The 20,280-nt window shown below is 43.8% G+C and overlaps 1 protein-coding gene across 5 annotated transcripts in view; it reads left to right on the forward strand.

Moving 5' to 3' along the window:
- LOC139406614 (ELAV-like protein 4) overlaps positions 1-20,280 on the forward strand; it is an 85,463-nt gene that overhangs the window by 23,181 nt on the left and 42,002 nt on the right. For 4 of the 5 annotated variants that reach the window (XM_071149393.1, XM_071149389.1, XM_071149390.1 and 1 more), the window contains exons 2-3: positions 10,387-10,473; positions 13,513-13,753. In XM_071149393.1, coding sequence (XP_071005494.1) covers positions 10,471-10,473; positions 13,513-13,753 — 244 coding nt within the window. In that variant the 5' untranslated portion in view covers positions 10,387-10,470. The remainder of the gene's footprint in view (positions 1-10,386; positions 10,474-13,512; positions 13,754-20,280) is intronic. The other variant, XM_071149392.1, reaches the window with a different exon arrangement.

Genomic DNA, 20,280 nt, shown 5'->3' on the forward strand with positions numbered 1-20,280 from the left:
AGATGTGGACAAATCACCCATAAACGCCCTGCAGCTCTCCAATGTTTTGTGTGAGATGGTATGGTGTTGTTGCTGTTGACATGCTGAGGTGCCTCTGGGAGAGGACTTGGACTGAGTCTCCAGTCCCTGAGCAGCGTGGGTAATTAGTCACAGCTGTAGATGGACATTCACATGCAACTCCCAGCTGAAATGACACGCTCATGTTTGTGTCCACTCAATCGTCTCATGCTATCTATCTGCTGCCTGCCTGCTTCTGGTCAGGCGTAGTCACTAACATGGGAGTATCTGAATCAAAGTGACGGTTGTTGGATAATTGCATATTTAGATGATTTACGCCCTGAAGGGGATCTATAATAAGTCAGTTGGAGTGAGATTTAAAGCACATAAGTCACATATGCAAGTAGAAAATTAGCTTTGTAAAGTAGATTTGCATTTCTACTTCCAACTTGTGCCATAAATGTGGCTTGTGTATAATTGATTTAAAAAAGCAGTTTGTTTTATTGATAATACTATGAGTTTGAAAGCAGTGAAATAAATGTGTCCCTATAAATGTTTTGGCGTTATTAATAATACTAATGTAAAAGCAAAGAACACACAAACATTTTTCTAGTGAATGTATTTACTCCTCTTCAACATACCTCAGCCTATACCCAAAACAGCCAGAAGTAATGAGCTAATGCCTATTTGAATAAGCCGCTCTGAACCATTGTCTCAATTATATGGCTTCGTTCTTAAAAATGCCTTTTGTTTGAAGACTAAACATACATGAATATCAAGAAAACGGTTTCTTAAAAAATGTAATAGGCTTCCACAGAGGCGAAGGAATTCAGCTGTGAGGGGAAATGCTTTAATAATACAAGCCTAATTCCTTTGGCGGAAATTCAAATTGCCACAGACAGACAATAATCAGCTGCAAATTCTTAGCGCACACAACCCGGTAGCAAACACGGGGTCATGTTCTTGTTTTTTTGCTCCTGCTTTTCTGAGTAAATATTCTAAAGGAAAATCAGGGAATATATATTCATATATCCTATCTACATCTCGGTTCATTCAAAGATGGAAGTAGAACCCCGACTTCCTTATTTCTACAGTTCTCTTTCTTCATCCTCCTCTGTATTCCGTGTGTTTTGGTATTCATACAGACATTTGGGTTTGAGTGGCAGTTCCTCCTGAGACTGTGCACAAACTGCACACTCCTCTGATCTACATTTTGCATCCCAGGAAAAGGAGAAAAGAAAGAAGCAGCAGCAGGCTTGGTGTCTCTAGCAGTTGCTCTGTCTCATTGTTCAACGTTGCCAAGTAAAGTGGCCTCGTACTGTGATGTTAAAGGATGTTTCAAGGTCATCCTTTCAACAGACCAGTAGAGGACAGAGCACCCACTGACAAGGGGTCATGACTGTGGAACTGCCAGTAGCTTCCTTAACTCCCTATTAAGGACATGTGGAGAGCTTTACTACCTAAAGGTATTCAAGAATGAATAGGAATATGGCTCATACCTTTATGTTACTATCTCCGTCAACAGCTGAGGCAAGCAGGAGGGAGATTTGATCACCGCCAGTAGAGCAGACATTTAGGAAAGGGATTCATCCTGTATATGCCTATTCCCTTCATATCAACTGTAACATGTTCTCCTCAAACTAGATGGAAATAGGAATTGTACTGCAGATATCTATAAAGACAGATAAACATTGGAAGCAATAAATAGAAGCGGCAAGTTGAGATCCGGAGAGATAGATGTGATCTACTATCTTCCAAATACATGTCTCCCCGGCATGCTATTGAGAAAAAAAATTATGTTTCAGAATTTTCCATTGCACATACTATATTAACATAGATAGTCTCCTGTGGGCATTTTCAATTACACTGTACCACGGCAGAAGGAGATTAATCTTCTATTTTGAATGCATGCCACATTTTATGGTTTAGTTGATATGCAGGAGGGGTAATCTTGTAGCTGTGAGTATACATTTAGGCTTTTTGTCTTCTTGCTGCAGCAGAAGCTAATTTATGATCAAACCCTTTTCCAATCTACACAGAGTCGATTTTTATTGGACCTAAAATATTTCAATCTGTTTCCAATTTTCTAATGTGCTCCAAGTTAGTATTACTAATAATTAGAGGGTTAGTTTCACAGATACACCAGTTTTAGTGGAATACTACTGTTTAGATGCATAATAGAGCTTGCACTATAGATAGATCCATAAAATAATGGATACTAATACAGAAATGTACATTATACTGTCATACAAGGATATTATAATGAATCCGATGTCTCTCCTGCTCTTCAAAAAAAGTATGTATTAACTGTCTCAACGGTCTCTAAATGTCTCACATTCTGGTCATTGGAGACACACACAGGCAGGCATCCTGAGAAGCAGCGGATGGGAAAGCAGAGTGGCGCAGCGGTCTAAGGCACTGAATCTCAGTGCTAGAGGTGTCACTACAGACCCTGGTTTGATCCTGGGCTGTATTACAACTGGCCGTGGTTCGGAGTTCCACAGGGCGGCGCACAATTGGCCCAGTGTCGTCTGCGTTAGGGGAAGGTTTGGCTGGTGTAGGCTGTCATTGTAACATAAGAATTTGTTCTTAACTGACTTGCCTAGTTAAATAAAGGTTATAAAGAGATCAGCGGCAGTGATTAGATTAGATTAGGAGGAGTCTTGCTCTGCTCAAGCTGGGCCTTGTGTGTGTGTGTGTGTGTGCGTGTGTGTGTGTGTGCGTGCGTGCGTGCGTGCGTGTGTGTGTGTGTGTGTGTGTGTGACCAGGCTTTGCCCTGCTGCAGCTTCTTTTCTGGTCTTTTACCTACAGGCTATTTGTGCATCTTTAAATACCTGTTTTATCTGAGCAAATATGACTCATCCTAGCTTCAAATCGGCATTAATTAAAAGTACAATCAAGGAAAGGTCTTTAGGCATGCTCAAAGGTTTGACGAACTAGAGTCCCAAGTACATTAGTTTGTTCTAATTTGAACTAAAACATTTAAATATTTAATTACGACTAGAATGGGGTTTTTACATATTATTTCTATTTTAGACCTTACTTAGTTAGCAAGGAAATGAGAGGATGCTTGATCAGGAACATGGCTGCCTGCCAGCTACGTCCTCACGACACCTGGTGCTGATGCAGTGGAACATGGCTTCTACACTGGCTAAAAACAACCTCAAGAATAAAATGGGGTTTCGCTTGAAATGCAAACTAATACAAACCAAGGTTGCATTGCACTGTAGTCAAAGGTAGCTTTCCTTGTCCTCCAAAGGCAATGTCACCTTAATTCAGAAGTATCCCACTCGTGTAGATGAGGGTCCAATCACGGATATAGGAGTGATAGAGTGCCGTGCGTGTGTGCTGTGAGGGGTGACAGTGTATTGGCCCTGTCATTGGGAATCAGCCTTAGGACTGGGGTAAGATGACATGGGGTGATACAGACTGACAGAATCTCTCATTTTCTCTCTCTCTCTAGAATATGTGTTCCGAGTTACTATCTGCTTCAGTTAAACTATTTGAAATGAAATCACATAATCTGTCGTGAAGACTTAATAACCTATTAAGGGATCATTCATATGAGCAGCATGATTAGTCCGCTGCATGTAGTATTGATGTTTAGTCAGTGATGAGGCTGTGAGGCCCTCTGAGTGGACCACTGTGTTCAGTTCCAGCAGGCCTTTGGCAGCCTGCAGAGATCACATCGTCTGTCCCCTTGCTGGCTCATGGACAGGACCTCCAAAGTCCCCTGGTCCCAGGGCTGGGGCCAAACATGCAGGGTTCTAGGTACAGGGTATGGCCAAGCTGCCAGGTGGCCAGGAATTTTCACACTACTGCAGGGGAGGGGAAGGATAGCACAGGTCAGTGAAGCCACATAAATTGAAGTGTCATCTCAGAATCAAGATGCTCACCAATTTCCTGCTTCCATGCATTGGTGCAGAGTTGGGATTTAGCCAATGTACAAATGGCTTTAGTCCACCCTGGGTTTGGCTGTGGCAGGGGACTGCAGTCTGTAGGTCCCGACGGTCCTTTTCTTGACTAAGACAGTTTACTACTCCAATACCATGAAAACAATCAAGAAAAAAGTGCACTACAGAGAAGCTAGATTACATTTTGATCGAATTCAGGCCTAATTACAATTCAGTTGTGTAAGAAAAAGTTTCAGGCTCTACCAACTTTTCCCTTCTAGTGGTTATTAGGTGGTATTTTGTTTAAAATGGTACGTTTCCTGAACATAGTCTGGCTGACATTTACTTCTGCTTTAGCATTGGCTTTAAAATAAAAAATAAAAAAGATACATTGTATTTTCCATTATCATCAGAGTTGGGAGAAGGAGAGGGTGATTTAAGGTGCTAGCAGAAAGCTTCATCAGCCAGTGAGTTAGCGTGAGGAGTCCATTTGCTGCACGTGGTGCTTCCAGAAGAAGTGGAGTTGCACAGACAGAGACGAGGATAGCTGTCTATCTGAGATTTAGCCCACGGTTAAAGAATGTCAGGCTATGACCTTCAAGAAAGCAGACCTTGGATACACTCACAACATATTTATTGTATAACCAGTGAATAGTTTACGTTTGTTTTGAGGATATATTCTGGGATTTATATAAGAATCTACAGTTGGACAATAAAATAGGGAATTCATCCAAATGTAGGACTGATGTCTCCAAAGTAGTCTGAGATAAGAGTAGATATTTAAAGAGCTGGATGTTGAGGCTCACCTCCGCATCTGCAATTAAAAGTGACGGGCTGCCTTCTCATCTCCTGACCTTTGACCCTAGGAAGCATGGAGTGCACTTTGAGGGGGTTGAGGCATGCTGGGGGTTCTGGGAAGGTTCCATCGATCCTATGAAACAGTGGACGTCATAAAGGGAAAAAGTCAAGCAGTTAAATGAAAAATTCCGTGCATACAGCATGTATTATTCTGAGTCACACAGAGAAGAAGAGAAAAAAATCTATTTGGCAAAGTAGATGCGGATCGATGTTGATGGAGGCAGGCGGGCGAGGTGTCCCAGATTACTTTCCTGATTGATCCAGCCTAGCTTCCGTCTGACTTGCAGGATGTGGTGAAGTCAAGATGTGTCTGATGGAGGTGGAGAGGCAACCAGAAAAAGATGGAAAAATAACGTATCGATAGCATGGAGGGAACTTCACTGACCAGGAGCTAATATACAACAATCGTATAAATCCCTTTGTCTGTATGTATAACTCAAGTACCCTCTTACTCTGAAACACTTTGAGGGAGTTGGGGCATGCTGTGGTTTACAGGGTTGGGTTTGTGACCTACCCTCTCCTTGGAGCCATGCAATTACCATTTCAATGGATGGAGGACACTCTATGTCCGTCCACTGTATTAGAATGTACTTGTTAGAGGACAGGTTTACAGAATACTGTACTATGAACAACCCATTTATTTAAAACATTTAGCTGACAGATTGGATTTCATTCCATGTTTCATGATTGAATATTTCCCAGTAAACAGGAAATCTGAAAGGATCATTTTACCGATAGTCTGAGGATTCAGTGTATAATATCCTGTTGGGGTCATCAGATCATCCTCTGTACCGGCAGAGCACAGAATACTGGGATGTGGCGAGACATTGAAATCACAAACAACCATCCATCTGACCTCCATTTTGTGTCAGGCGCTATCAGTTAAATGATACTACTGCCGCATTGTGATAAACTGCAGTGTCTCGTCTCTGCATCCATCCCAGCAAAGCCACGGGAAATTGATTGTCTAAGCTCGTTTGGGCAGGGAGTTCTGGCTGGCAGCAAAGCGGCAGTTTTTACGGTGTCACCGTGGCATAGGAGAGGCGTCTGGTCATGTGAGATTTGCTAGAGGATGCAGGCTGCGGAGGGAGATAATGTCCTCTCTGCAGGCAGTTATGGCATGTCCTACATGACTGCCATACCAGACACACACCGCTAACCTCAGGAGTTCAAGGAAGGAGGGAACGCTTACAGGGTGTCAAATATTTATGGCACACTACAGAGAATATTGATTATACAATAAGTCTGTCTAATGACTGCTGCGCACAACCGAAATGTATTCTCTGAATAATTGAAATTGTACCCATGAGCGATTTTCTCATCTCTATGGTTTTTTTAAACATAATTGCACTGTCCCTTTATTCAAATATTATTTGAGATGTTATCAGGGAGTGTGTGTGTGTGTGTGTGTGTGTGTGTGTGTGTGTGTGTGTGTGTGTGTGTGTGTGTGTGTGTGTGTGTGTGTGTGTGTGTGTGTGTGTGTGTGTGTGTGTGTGTGTGTGTGTTCATACTGGAGAGAGGCAGAGAGACTTAGAAAGAGGGAGAGAATCGTTATTAAAGGCTGGTACTGATACACTTGCCTGCACATCTGTTAAGGTACTGGTTATAAAACAAAAGTATGTAGATTCTAGCTACCATACCAGTTTATCTCATCTCCTCCAAAATATTTCAATATTTCGATAAGTTTATACTTGCTTGGAAATTTGATTTAGAATTGATATCTTTGTTTGCGTAGAGTTAGTAATATTGAAGCTACAGTATGCAAATACAAAGGAACACAAACTACCCTTTTGCTGCAATACTACCCACAACCCCACAGTACAGTGGGCAGTACATTGGTTGCTGAAATGTCACCTTAACCATAGCTAATGTTTAGTCCTACACCTGCTTGCTGCTTTTCACCACATTTTGGTACCTCATTTGAACATGCTGCATATTATGCTTGCTTCGGCAAACCATTCCTTTTCAGACTAGCCTATGTAAAGCTAACCATAACAGATGGGGTGAAAAATGCTTTTGATGTTTCACCTGTCTAACATCTCTTTTTCCAGGTTAGCTTTCAAATGTTTAAATGATGTTTCTAAAAAAACGTCCTTTAAAATGGACGTTGGTCCACCATATTGGGGGACCTATCATTGTCACTGGGTAACCAAGCCTTAGGGGCATCTGTCTGATGCTCTGTCCAGCCTTGCTGGTTCTATTAGATACAATAGTTGTCTGTGTTATATACCTGTATTCTCTATGACAAAGCCTGTGCATATGGTGGTTCTGGTTGACCCAGGCAGATTGTTGTTCCCTATGAATCACTGTAAATTGAAAAATGATTAGAAAAATATACATCAAAAATGCATATTAACATAAGTATTAATCCCCCAATAGATGAATAATGTGTAATACAGTGTGTTTTCTTTATATTCTAAAGCTGTAAGACTTTGTTGTTATAACCTTCGGTCTTCACCTAAACTAAAACTGAGGTGGCGTCTGGTAAAGGGAAGGTACCCATAATGAATTGGCTCAATTTATATTCCTCAAATTATCAACCCAAACATCCAAACACACACCGACCTGTCAGCAGACACAAGCTGCCCTCTCTCCATTTCCCTCTCCTCATTCCTCTCTCTCCATTCCCCATTTCCCTCTCTCATTTCCCCTCTCTCCATTCCCCCCTCTCAATTTCCCTCTCCATTCCCCTCTCCCCATTCCCCTCTCCCCATTCCCCTATCCTTATTCCCCTATCCTTATTCCCCTCTCTCCATTCCCTCTCCCCATTCCCATCTCCCCATTCCCCTCTCCATTCCATCTCCCCATTCCCCTCTCTCCATTCCCCTCTCCCCATTTCCCTCTCCCCATTTCCCTCTCTCCATTCCATCTCCCCATTCCCCTCTCTCCATTCCCCTCTCCCCATTCCCCTCTCCCCATTTCCCCTCTCTCCATTTCCCGTCTCCCCATTTCCCCTCTCCCCATTCCCCTCTCCCCATTTCCCCTCTCTCAATTTCCCCTCTCTCCATTCCCCTTTCCCCATTCCCCTCTCCCAATTTCCCCTCTCTACATTCCCCTCTCCCCATTCCCCTCTCTTCATTCCATCTCCCCATTCCACTCTTTCCATTCCCCTCTCCCCATTTCCCCTCTCTCCATTTCCCCTCTCCCCATTCCCCTCTCTTCATTCCATCTCCCCATTCCACTCTTTCCATTCCACTCTCCCCATTTCCCCTCTCTCCATTCCCCTCTCTCCATTCCCCTCTCTCCATTCCCCTCTCCATTCCCCTCTCTCCATTCCCCTCTCTCCATTCCCCTCTCCCCATTTCCCCTCTCCCCATTCCCCTCTCCCCATTCCCCTCTCCCCAATCCCCTCTCCCCATTTCCCCTCTCTCCATTCCCTCTCCCCATTCCCATCTCTCCATTCCATCTCCCCATTCCCCTCTCCATTCCATCTCCCCATTCCCCTCTCTCCATTCCCCTCTCCCCATTTCCCTCTCCCCATTTCCCTCTCTCCATTCCATCTCCCCATTCCCCTCTCTCCATTCCCCTCTCCCCATTCCCCTCTCCCCATTTCCCCTCTCTCCATTTCCCGTCTCCCCATTTCCCCTCTCCCCATTCCCCTCTCCCCATTTCCCCTCTCTCCATTTCCCCTCTCTCCATTCCCCTCTCCCCATTCCCCTCTCCCCATTCCCCTCTCTACATTCCCCTCTCCCCATTCCCCTCTCTTTATTCCATCTCCCCATTCCCCTCTCTCCATTCCCCTCTCTCCATTCCCCTCTCCCCATTCCCCTCTCTTCATTCCATCTCCCCATTCCACTCTTTCCATTCCCCTCTCCCCATTTCCCCTCTCTACATTCCCCTCTCCCCATTTCCCCTCTCTACATTCCCCTCTCCCCATTCCCCTCTCTTCATTTCATCTCCCCATTCCACTCTTTCCATTCCCCTCTCCCCATTTCCCCTCTCTCCATTCCCCTCTCCCCATTCCCCTCTCTTCATTCCATCTCCCCATTCCACTCTTTCCATTCCCCTCTCCCCATTTCCCCTCTCTACATTCCCCTCTCCCCATTTCCCCTCTCTACATTCCCCTCTCCCCATTCCCCTATCTTCATTTCATCTCCCCATTCCACTCTTTCCATTCCCCTCTCCCCATTTCCCCTCTCTCCATTCCCCTCTCCCCATTCCCCTCTCTTCATTCCATCTCCTCATTCCACTCTTTCCATTCCCCTCTCCCCATTCCCCTCTCCCCATTTCCCCTCTCTCCATTTCCCATCTCCCCATTTCCCCTCTCCCCATTCCCCTCTCCCCATTTCCCCTCTCTCCATTTCCCCTCTCTCCATTCCCCTCTCCGCATTCCCCTCTCTCCATTCCCCTCTCCGCATTCCCCTCTCCCCATTCCCCTCTCTACATTCCCCTCTCCCCATTCCCCTCTCTTCATTCCATCTCCCCATTCCCCTCTCCCCATTCCCCTCTCTTCATTCCATCTCCCCATTCCACTCTTTCCATTCCCCTCTCCCCATTTCCCCTCTCTACATTCCCCTCTCCCCATTTCCCCTCTCTACATTCCCCTCTCCCCATTCCCCTCTCTTCATTTCATCTCCCCATTCCACTCTTTCCATTCCCCTCTCCCCATTTCCCCTCTCTCCATTCCCCTCTCCCCATTCCCCTCTCTTCATTCCATCTCCCCATTCCACTCTTTCCATTCCCCTCTCCCCATTTCCCCTCTCTCCATTCCCCTCTCTCCATTCCCCTCTCTCCATTCCCCTCTCCCCATTTCCCCTCTCCCCATTCCCCTCTCCCCATTCCCCTCTCCCCAATCCCCTCTCCCCATTTCCCCTCTCTCCATTCCCATCTCATCATTCCCCTCTCTCCATTCCCCTCTCTCCATTCCCCTCTCCATTCCCCTCTCCCCATTTCCCCTCTCTCCATTCCCCTCTCTCCATTCCCCTCTCTCCATTCCCCTCTCCATTCCCCTCTCCCCATTTCCCCTCTCTCCATTCCCCTCTCTCCATTCCCCTCTCTCCATTCCCCTCTCCATTCCCCTCTCCAGCTGACAGTCCATTTAGAACCCAATTATATATCCTTATTAAGGTTGTTAAGATGTATGGGCAACAGTAACATCCTCCTAGAGGATGAAGTGTCTCCTCCACCACCCTGCCCTGACTGGATACCTCCTGATGCATTCCTCTACCTTCTCATCCCACTTTCTGAGAGAGTAAATGAAGCCAGAGGTCAGCCTCAAAGTCCTCTCCTCTCCTCCTAAATGGGCTGTTTTACCTACCGGCGTTATGTCCTCAGCTGCTGCCTGCTGTTGCCTGCTGCTGCCTGCAGCCCGTGGCTCATTTGAGGAGCTGTCTTTGTCAAGGGCCTTTTTTACTCCCCAGGAGTGAGAGGGATACCCACATCATTACCACTACAGAGGGAACCGTAGTTCCCATGTCAGCTCCACCCTCCTCTCCCTAAGTCAACCACTTCATACTCAACACCAACATTACAGTAATTGTCCCCTATCTGAATTATGCCTGTTTCCAAACAGTCTCAATAAGCAGTATTCCTCTAGAATAATCAACCCCTACCTACCTGTGTGTTTTAGTGTGGCTGGTGACCGTAAGGCCTCTGTAGAAGAACAAGCATGTTAAATCTTGACCCTGACACCTCCTAGGGATCGACAGAGACACAGTGGCGTCAGGCAGAACTCCCACAGCTACAGGGCTGGGCAGAGAAGGGATTGCTGACACAGCCAAAGATGGTAAGGAGACCGCCACAAATGGCCTTTTACCCAACATTACCAATGGTGATGACAGAGCTGCTGAAGGAGCAGGGCTGTCAGTCTACTGGGCCAGAGGGGAGGGGCCCTGATGCCGGACAGCTGAGAGGGAAGGCACTCTATGCCAGCTACTTTTTCTGCCAACCTAATGTACTGTGTGGTGTGAGGATGCTGATGCATTTACTCTGAATGGGGAAAAAAAGACAGAGTAAATGTAGCTTCATGTTTACTTTTTGATGTTTACAAAAAGTTATACTTTAACTTTTCATCCACCTTAACATTTACATTTTTTACCATTTACATGTTTTATCTGTTCAATATAAATGCTCTAAAATATGCATCCAAATGTTTTTATGTGGTAGGTTATATTTCCCCTTACATAATGTTATTCTTGTATCTGTTGTGTTATTTATTGAATAATGAAAACAGTATAGGTATTGGAAGAAATGATGCATTTTGTCAAGCTGGGATGTCTGGTATGAGGAAAATATTCTAGCCTTACAAATCACTTCTTACCTTGCTCCCAACGTGAGCAATTGTTTCATAGCCACGTAAATACAATCGTATGTCAAATATAAATAAAATATCAAAAAACACATCATACCAATTACATTTAATTAAAGTAATCGTTTTTTTGTCAACTCATTCATCCAGGGGGTGAACTTTAAAACCTCTTCTAATGGACCTCTATCTCCCCTGTCCTCCTCCCCACAGACACACAGCCTCCAAAGACACTGCCTTACTCACTCCTTGCATGACTCACACACATTAGATTCGTGAACCCATATTTATTTCCTCCACTCGGAACCCATTAAGGCCTCCATTTAAGTCCAGAAGAAGCAGGTCCCTCCCACACACCATGCCCAGCTGCATTAATGGAGGCTGTAAATCCAGCATTTCCGCCCGGTCAGGGGAAACATGCTGTAATCTGAAGCTAGTGTTAGATAGCTAGATATTGTTCTGTTGAATCAGTTGGCCCCGTCCTCAGGCTGACACTAGAGCTGCTCTGAAGGCTTTGCCTGTGTGCTGTAGTGCCTCAGCCAGGAAGGAACTCAAAGAGATACTGCCTTCCTCAGCACTGGGCTACTCTGTGGGAGAGCATAGATACCTAGCCAATGAGGCACAATGGACAGCTGAGCACGGGTAGTGCCGGTGGCAGGGGGTAGAAATTATAATTGGTCAATCTGAATCGGCAGGTCTTGGGTGATTAAAGGTAGCCATTTTGTTGATTCTTCTGGTGAAAACTCAAAGAACACGTCCCATGGAGTTGAAAGTATTTTTGACAGAATAGAGCTCAGCAGGACGTGTCAACAGATTTAATAAGGCCCCCCAATCAACTTTGTTACTGCTAGGTACTTTATTCCTCCTTCCTCGCTGTCACCATGCTCCCTCTTTGTTGGAGTGGTGAGGATACTGTCAAAAGCACAATTTGCATGCAAAATAGATATTGAGAGCTTTTAAACAGGCAGTTTTCTGTTTGTATTCTGCTGTCGGCTCCAGGCATTGTCTTGTGTGTTGTTCCACTGTAGAGAAGACTGTGTGTGTGGAATAAGAAGCTGCTGAGACAATTCACATTCAAGTCTGACATTTATGATATACCATCCTCCACTGTAGATATGTCTCAGGTCTGAGGACAGTTTTAGAAAACCAATGGAGAAAACTACAGAGTTGCGGTCTACGTGACTGATAATGATTGTTCTGAATATTGTGATAAAATATTGTCTATTTTAGTTTTTAGACCAGTTTTCAGCAACTTCATTGCTATCCAAACATTAACTTACTGTAAGTCAGATGGGAAATAAAGAGGTTTATGATGTGTTACATTTTTGCTAACCTTGCTAAATGTGCTGGTTTTAAATAGAGAGGGCCAAACTTTGAAGTGTAGACTGAATGTATTTTTGAATAGTTATAAATAAATATGCCCAAACCTCTGCTAAGATGTTTCCTTTTCTCCTGCTCTATGATTTTGCACTTTTGATTGAATCAGTAGGAACACGTAACCTATTTTCTTCATATTTTAGATCTTTATTTAAATGATACCAAATGAACCACAGTCAGTCATTTCAGAAGGGAGCTTTATAATTCCGGTAGTTAATTGGGTTTTCCTCTGGAAGTGTTGACCTGTTTTTTCCAAGGTCTTTGTTGATGATTTCAGACATTGACATATATAACTCATAGGCTACACAGCCACCCCCCAGTGCCTCTGTCTGGTACAGACTTTCAGTAAAACACGGAAAATTCTGATGTACACACCAGAAGACCTTGTTTGGGGTGTTTTCACCCCTATGTGGGGATGATGCTTTTAATAGCAGGCACCCTGAAGTCCCTATCCTGTCACCCCACATTTCCAAACACAAACACGCCACACACACACACACACACACACACACCTTCCATAAACCTCTTAGGCTCAGCTTTTCTTTGTAAGTGGATGATGGAAATCAACTGACTGTAACTGAGAATCAAATAATTAAATAAACACACACATTTAATGCTAATGGCGGAATACATTTGGTGGCAGTCTAGGGATATGGAAGTAAGTGTTTGTCGGTAGATGAGCACAGCAGACTGCCTTCTTTTCACTGCCTCCTCCCTCAGGGGCCAGCAAGCTCTACTTCAAATACCTGCTCTTAAAGCGCACTGCAAAACCATCCGCAAAGACTATTGTTCCATGTGACAGACAGCAGTGCCCTGCTGAAGGGCTCAAATTGTTACCCCTCTCTAACTGCACCAGAAATCAAAGCACAGAAAGGAACTAAAAAAAGATCACTCATATGTCTCTAACAGTCATGTCTGCATGAATATTTAGCTGTTTAAGTTGCATGCGTACTGTATTGTGTTTATTTTATGGTCTCATACTGAGTCAAAGATTGTCTTTCTTTTGTCTTTGAGTTTTGATGGCCTGGAATGTAGATTAAATGCGAAGTACAATAAGGCATTCATTCTGGTTCTCAGATTGAGAAGCCCTATCTCCTACCTCCTCTTTGAGTCTTCTTCTTCCCTGACCCTTCCCTTTCTCAGATAATCAGCAACATGGAGCCTCAGGTGACGAACGGCCCCAATGGCACCACGGCCAACGGGCCGTCCTGCAACAGCCGCAGCTGCCCTTCACCCATGCAGACTGGTGGCCCCACCGACGACAGCAAGACCAACCTCATTGTCAACTACCTGCCCCAGAACATGACCCAGGAGGAATTCCGCAGCCTGTTCGGCAGCATTGGAGAGATCGAGTCCTGCAAGCTGGTTCGTGACAAGATCACAGGTACGATGACACACACCGGCCATAGGAAGATTGGGGGAATGACACACAGAGGCAAGTGTAAAGAAGGGCCTGGTGGGCGGGATGTGGTGCAGGGTGGGATGGCATGGTGCCGGAGTCCTATGGTCCTGGACAGGACTCCAGCTGGTTACCACAGAGCAGGAGGCTGGGGCTGCAGCTGGCTGGTGAGCGACAAAGCCCAGCTCCACGTGGCACAAAGGTGTTTTCCAGCTAGTCCTCCAATCCCAGACCAGTGGCTGTGTGGGTGGGATAGCAGATGGAATGGGGGAGGCTGCTCTTAGATAATGTCACATAATGGCTTTCATTTTACATCCTACTTAGTGACACTACTTCCTTGATAATCTCATTAAAAAGGGCCAGTGTTGAAGAGCAACATCCGCTCTTGACAATGAGATGCAGCCAGGCTAGACTCTGGCTCGGGCTGGTGGAAGTACAGGGCCATCTTTTACAATAATGGGTCTGAACTGGCAGGAAAGTAATATGTAGTATAAACAAGAATAGCACCAGGAAACCACACTACACTCATTTTTCATCTATTTTTCCCATATGTGTGATTCACAGTAGACAGGGAGACCTAATAGTTTATATTGGAGAGAGTAAAATGAGACATGATTAACAGGAGGCTCTCACTGGCCTAAATGCGAAAGTGAGGCCATTTCTGTTAATGTTGAAAGTTATTTTCTACCGTACAAGGTCTCGTATGACTTAGGAAAACAAAATATGTTATAAATATTCCCCTCCTGCGGTGCATGTCTGTGTTGTGCTCCCATGGGTGCAATTTTAACGTTCAAACTTTTAGACTAACAAAGCGCTTCTCCCTCTCAGTACAGGGAATGCCAGGAGGCTGCATGCAAACCAGTTGGCATCATTAACTGACTTCAGAAACAGTCCTCACTAGGTTTCAGGGAGGACTTTCTGAAGCACTAGGGCCCCTATTCACAAAGAGTCTCAGAGTAGGAGCCAGAATAGGAGCCATGAGCCCTCTCTTGTCCATTTCCCAACATCAACCATTCAGACATTTGACCAGAACACCATTAAAACACTATATTCTCAAGCACCACATACAGGACAATAATGCTTCTAGACCTCACCCTCCTGCCCTTTCAGTTTACTGTCAATTTTTCAAGTACAGAATGTGAAATTCCTTTACACGGCAGTTCAAAAGGAAGGAGGATGTCTTTGTGGACAAGGTGAGGTGAGCTTCCTAAGCCTCAGCGTTGTAAGAGACAGGCTTCTCCTTTCTCCGGACCGGGTGCTGTCAGCTTTGATGAAGCAAGAGCGGCATGAGGTACCAGCCAGCCCAGCCACTCTGCGCTCTTCTGTCAGGCCCGCTGACTTCAGCTCAGTGAAGTGCCACCTCAGATTGTTTACCCTGCTCCCTACGCATTCCTGCTGTGCATGTAATACACCAGGGACCTGCAGGTTAATCTTTTATTGAAGGCAAACCTACATGCACATCGCTAGAGCCCAAACATGCCCTCACTGGCACATCACCCCCTCAACTTTCTCTCAGGCTAACGACCAAGCTAGAGAGAGACATAAAGTGAGTTGTATTGAGTGGTAGTAGGTTCCATCTTTCTCTGGGAAAGGAGAAGCTGTATGTAATTATTAAAGTGAAGGACAGGGTATGTTTGAGGAGTTGACAAGATTCTCCAACAGATTCTTGTGTATATTTTTAAAGACCGCTATTAAGATGAAAATCCTCAGTCAAAATGCATACATCTGCCTGTAATAAAATAAGTAAACATACACCCTTGGAGAGAGCTGGTCATTTTCTTGTGGACCTGGGAGCACATTGAATGACAACTTTTAATGGAATACATTAGGAACGTGTTAGTGATTCTGGCCATCAGCACACAGAGAGGGACTGATTAACAGGAAGCTCTCACTGGCCTAAATGACTGATCAGGCGCCGCCAAGGCAGAAATAGGTTCCTCGTCAGTTGCCCATTTTACTGGATAATTTTCTGCGCTGGCTGCATTTCTTTAGGAAAATGAATGCATTTGTATTCATAATGGCAGAAAATAAATGGCTTTCATGCAGGAACAGGAATTGAATGTGCTTGTGATTTGGTTCCTGATAAGAGAGAAACTTTTTACATACTGAGACAATCATCTGTTCATATTCTCCAGACAGTAAATGCTTACTGCACTGTAATACAAGACCCATCTTCTTCAAATATTTTCTTCACGTTTTGGTTTTCCATTTGGTCCTATGGTGATAACACTGGCCTTTGTGTTATCCCCACTCTTTTGGGTGGTGCCATTTTGAGTCTGGCTGTGTCATGGCACACTATGTTAAGATGTTAACAGTGTATATCACCATCTGTAAGGCTTGACCAAGGACAACAATGATCCCTGTACAAATCAATGCAGTCACCTTCCCTTAGTTTTACCACTATAGGTCAACTGATGCAAATGATTTTGACAATGCAACAAAACAAAAAGCAAATGTAGTGTATGAAATATTCATCCTACTTGATGTCTGCTACGGCATAGTAGGCCCTGAAACACATCGCTGTGCATCTGAGAGCAGCGAGCGTGTGAAACTTGTGTTTGAGACAGGCGTGTGTGGAATCTCTCCAATCCTCTGTGTGACACACAGCTAACTTATTGGTCTGACAGGGAGGAAATAAAAAATGCACTTTTTCACTCAGTTTACCCTCATCTCTTTGTTGATACTAAAATATATATTCAGATTGAGTTCACAGTCAAAACCAATGCTGTTTTATTTACAGGCAATACATGGTTTGATTTGTTGGTTTGTTGCTGGAACTGTTTGTTTACCAAAGCTCTGGCACAATCAAACCTTCCATAGTGATGAGCATCAGGAATTAATGGCTGCGTATCACAGAGAGGAACACAGTGTTTATTTTGTCCTCCTCCAGTTCACATGAATCTTACTGGTTCATATAACAATTAATATGATGCAAGCATGCATAAAATAGCTTCCTCCGTAGAACACTGATGAGAAAAACTGTGTGATATAAACAACTTCGCTAGTATGACAATGAGGCTGGTAGCTCTTACATTGGACCAAAGTGAAAGATAGAAAACAGAAACTCTGCGCCACTTTAGACATACTAGCAAACTCCGTCATTGACTTATTTTCAAATCAGCTTCCATTTGTTGAATCCAGAATACATTAATATCCTGTAAGACAGAAATCATAGAAGGTTAGGGCTGGCACCATTACCGTATAACCGTGTAACCGATGGTAATGATGAAGACAATCATGAAAATATAACAACCGTTTAAAAAGATTTTGAGGGGGGGATTGAAGAGCAGTTGAGTCCGTTTCTGCAATCAAATGGACTCTTAACAACGTGATGTAAGCAAAGTTTTGTAGCAAACAATGAATAGAATGGTCTTGAACCTCTAAACCTGGCAATTTGACTGGTAAGCTCATGGGTACACTCGCAATGGTACCTGGTACTGTGATACTAATCATTTCCATGGTAATGTATAATGTTCATTCAAATTATGTTAACTGATGTGGCAAATGCATTGGAATGTGTTTTTTGTAATGTCAGTTGAGTTGAATCAACAAATCACAGCACATATTGATGGGTACATTTTGTGACCGGCTGTGGCAGTCACCAAATTTTGTCAGCCGGTGATTGTCGAGCAAATAACTGCCAGTCTCACGGTAATTGCCCATAATTAACATCAACACATTTAGCATCTCCTGGCTTCCACACAGCTTACAAGCCACAGATGCAGACCTTTGGAGCACCTACATTTGAAAAAGTCTAATAACTTAATGTAATACAGCCTACACCTTCACAATAAATCCATTATTTATTTTATTCTGTGTTGAGCGGTGAACAAAGAAACAGGTCCTCCTATATGCTTCATTTAGAGTTATTAATGTAACTTTAGTTGTGATTCAAATGTCGGCTATATGTTAAAAAAATGTATACATTCTAAGGCTGCATGATGCAACTCTAATGATGATTTGAAAAAAGTGGCATGAAAGGCACAAGCTCAGCTTTGTTTCTTGCACAGGCTGTACACACTTCATCAGTCTCAGTCAACACTTCATCAGTCACAATTTGACAAGCACTTGATAATTACTCGAAATTTCCAGCGGCATCCCCGCTGTGTGGCTGTAATGCCCTCTGAAAAAACATACCTTTTGCAGCCAGTGGCCATTGGGCTCTTGGGCTGAATATAATAATTATAATTCCCTTCTCCCTTCGTGCTGCTTCCCCCGAAGTACCTCTCACTCACATGGCTCTCGGTCTTTCTCACAAGCTACAAGTGAAAACAGACACATTGAGGACCTCACTGCACGTCCTTATCCAATTCCGAGGTGCATATTGAAGATATTTCGTCAGCAAGATGAGTAGGCCTAATGAACAGCAAAAGCACTAGCCTGTGTCAATATGCTATCCCCATAGTACAAAAGTTGACCTATTCTATTATGTGCGAGAAATAACTATTCCAAATATAGTCTGTTACAGTTGTGGGATGCGATAGATCCCAAATGAATACAACCGCTAACATCAAAAAACAGATCAGAACGTTTAGTTTAAAATGTTGCTCAACTATCAGGCTATTTCTTCACATTAAAAGCACAGCAATGGTCACACGGCAGTAGGCTATGAGCACAAATGCGGGAAAACCCATTAGCGGGAAAACACCATTATCAAAAGTGACCGCAAATGCGATTATGCATGTAATGCTTTCAATATAAAAGTGAGTTTTTATGGTTAGAATTATCTTCCCCAAACTTCAAACTCATGTTTGCCAGTTAGGCTATACTCCCGTTGTAAAGCGGATTAATGTGCTTCATTTTAAAGAAGTTATTTGGCCGCTTTAGTTGTGATACAAAACTTATAACAACATAAAGGCCTACATGTATGGGCTAGGCTACATGAGGTGTGCGACTATGATTTGAAAAAGTCACAAAAAAGGGTATGCATTGTTTCTTGCCTTACGCTGGGCAGCATTCACAAGTGATAATATATAATTAATTCACAAGTGATAGGCCAATATTGTCACCCATCAGACTATTCTTGATTTAATCTTGGCATAACATATACTAAATAATATATGTGTGAAATTTGTTTTGATTTAGAATGGACCATTATCATGCACCTGTTTCGAAACAGGGGCAGTGGGAAAAAATACATGTCATCTATGCACTTAAATGGGCGCCCGAAGAAAAAAAAAAATGTGCGAATGGAGGATGCTTTTCCTGTGGTTCATTTTCATGCCAGCCAGGTAGGCTATACTCCTGTTGTAAATATAAGCATTGTGCTTAATATTAGGAAAGTTGAGAAATAAATATAGTAGGTCTAGCTTATAGAAAGCTGATAGGACCCTCCTCTTTTGAATAGAGGCCATCACTCTGTTTTCTCACACAATTGCATAGCCTATAGAAATGTTGCGCATCGTGAGCTAATGGGCTCTCATGAAGTGTTTGATTAGGTTTTAGATTACATTTGCGTTGAGGTCAGAGTGATTAGAGGGACAATAGAGTGCTGAGTACCAGGCAGTTAGCAAGTTTGGTAGGTTACTAATGACCATCAGCAGCATCAGAGCTTGGAGAAGCCTAATTACCGTGACGAAACGTGGAATCTGACTGCCTTCATGACTTGTAACCGCCAGTATGGTAATACAGTCAACATAACAGCCCTAGGTACACTTCCTGCTTTTACTTCCTGCTCCTTACTTTTAACATTGCTCTTATGGGTACACTTCCACAAATGCCATCATTGACTTGAATAGGGACGCCTACATTATTAATTATATTTCTATAGCAGCACATGCAGTCAGGGGTGGAGAAAAGTAGAAAATGTGATTTATTTTATTTTATTGTTGCTATTCAAATGGTTATTATGGCTGGCCAATTATCGTCATCCAAAATTCCATGACCATCAGAGCTCTATAGATGGTAAAAGAAAGTGTGAATATAGCTGGCATTTGACGAAATGAACACTTATCTGGATCAATATCCACTCAGCTGGTTCCGGGCCTACCTGAATGACAGAAAGCAGTGTGTCCCTTGGAATTTCCTGCAATTTATTGTTGCTATTTAATTTCGTCCGTCCGAGCCGGTGTAGTACGATTCAATCTTAGTCCTGTATTGATGCTTTGCCTGTGGGGACGACGTCATCGATGCACATATTGATGAAGCCAGTGACTGAGGTGGTGTACGGAACATATTCCAGTTTGTGCTAGCCAAACAGTCCTGTAGCTTATCATCTGCTTCTTCTGACCACTTTTTTATTGACCGAGTCACTGGTGCTTCCTGCTTTAGTTTTTGCTTGTAAGCAGGAATCAGGAGGATTTAATTATGGTCAGATTTGCCAAATGGAGGGCGAGGGAGAACTTTGTACGCGTCTCTGTGTGTGGAGTAAAGGTGGTCTAGAGTTTAATGTCCCTGTTCACTAGAAGCGCTGCCTCTGGATGAGCGTCTTCCTGTTTTCTTATGGCCGTATACAGCTCATTGAGTGCGGACTTAGTGCCAGCATCGGTTTGTGGTGGTAAATAGACAGCAAT

The sequence above is a fragment of the Oncorhynchus clarkii genome, chromosome 4, assembly GCF_045791955.1.
Source record: "Oncorhynchus clarkii lewisi isolate Uvic-CL-2024 chromosome 4, UVic_Ocla_1.0, whole genome shotgun sequence".
Lineage (NCBI taxonomy): Eukaryota > Metazoa > Chordata > Actinopteri > Salmoniformes > Salmonidae > Oncorhynchus > Oncorhynchus clarkii.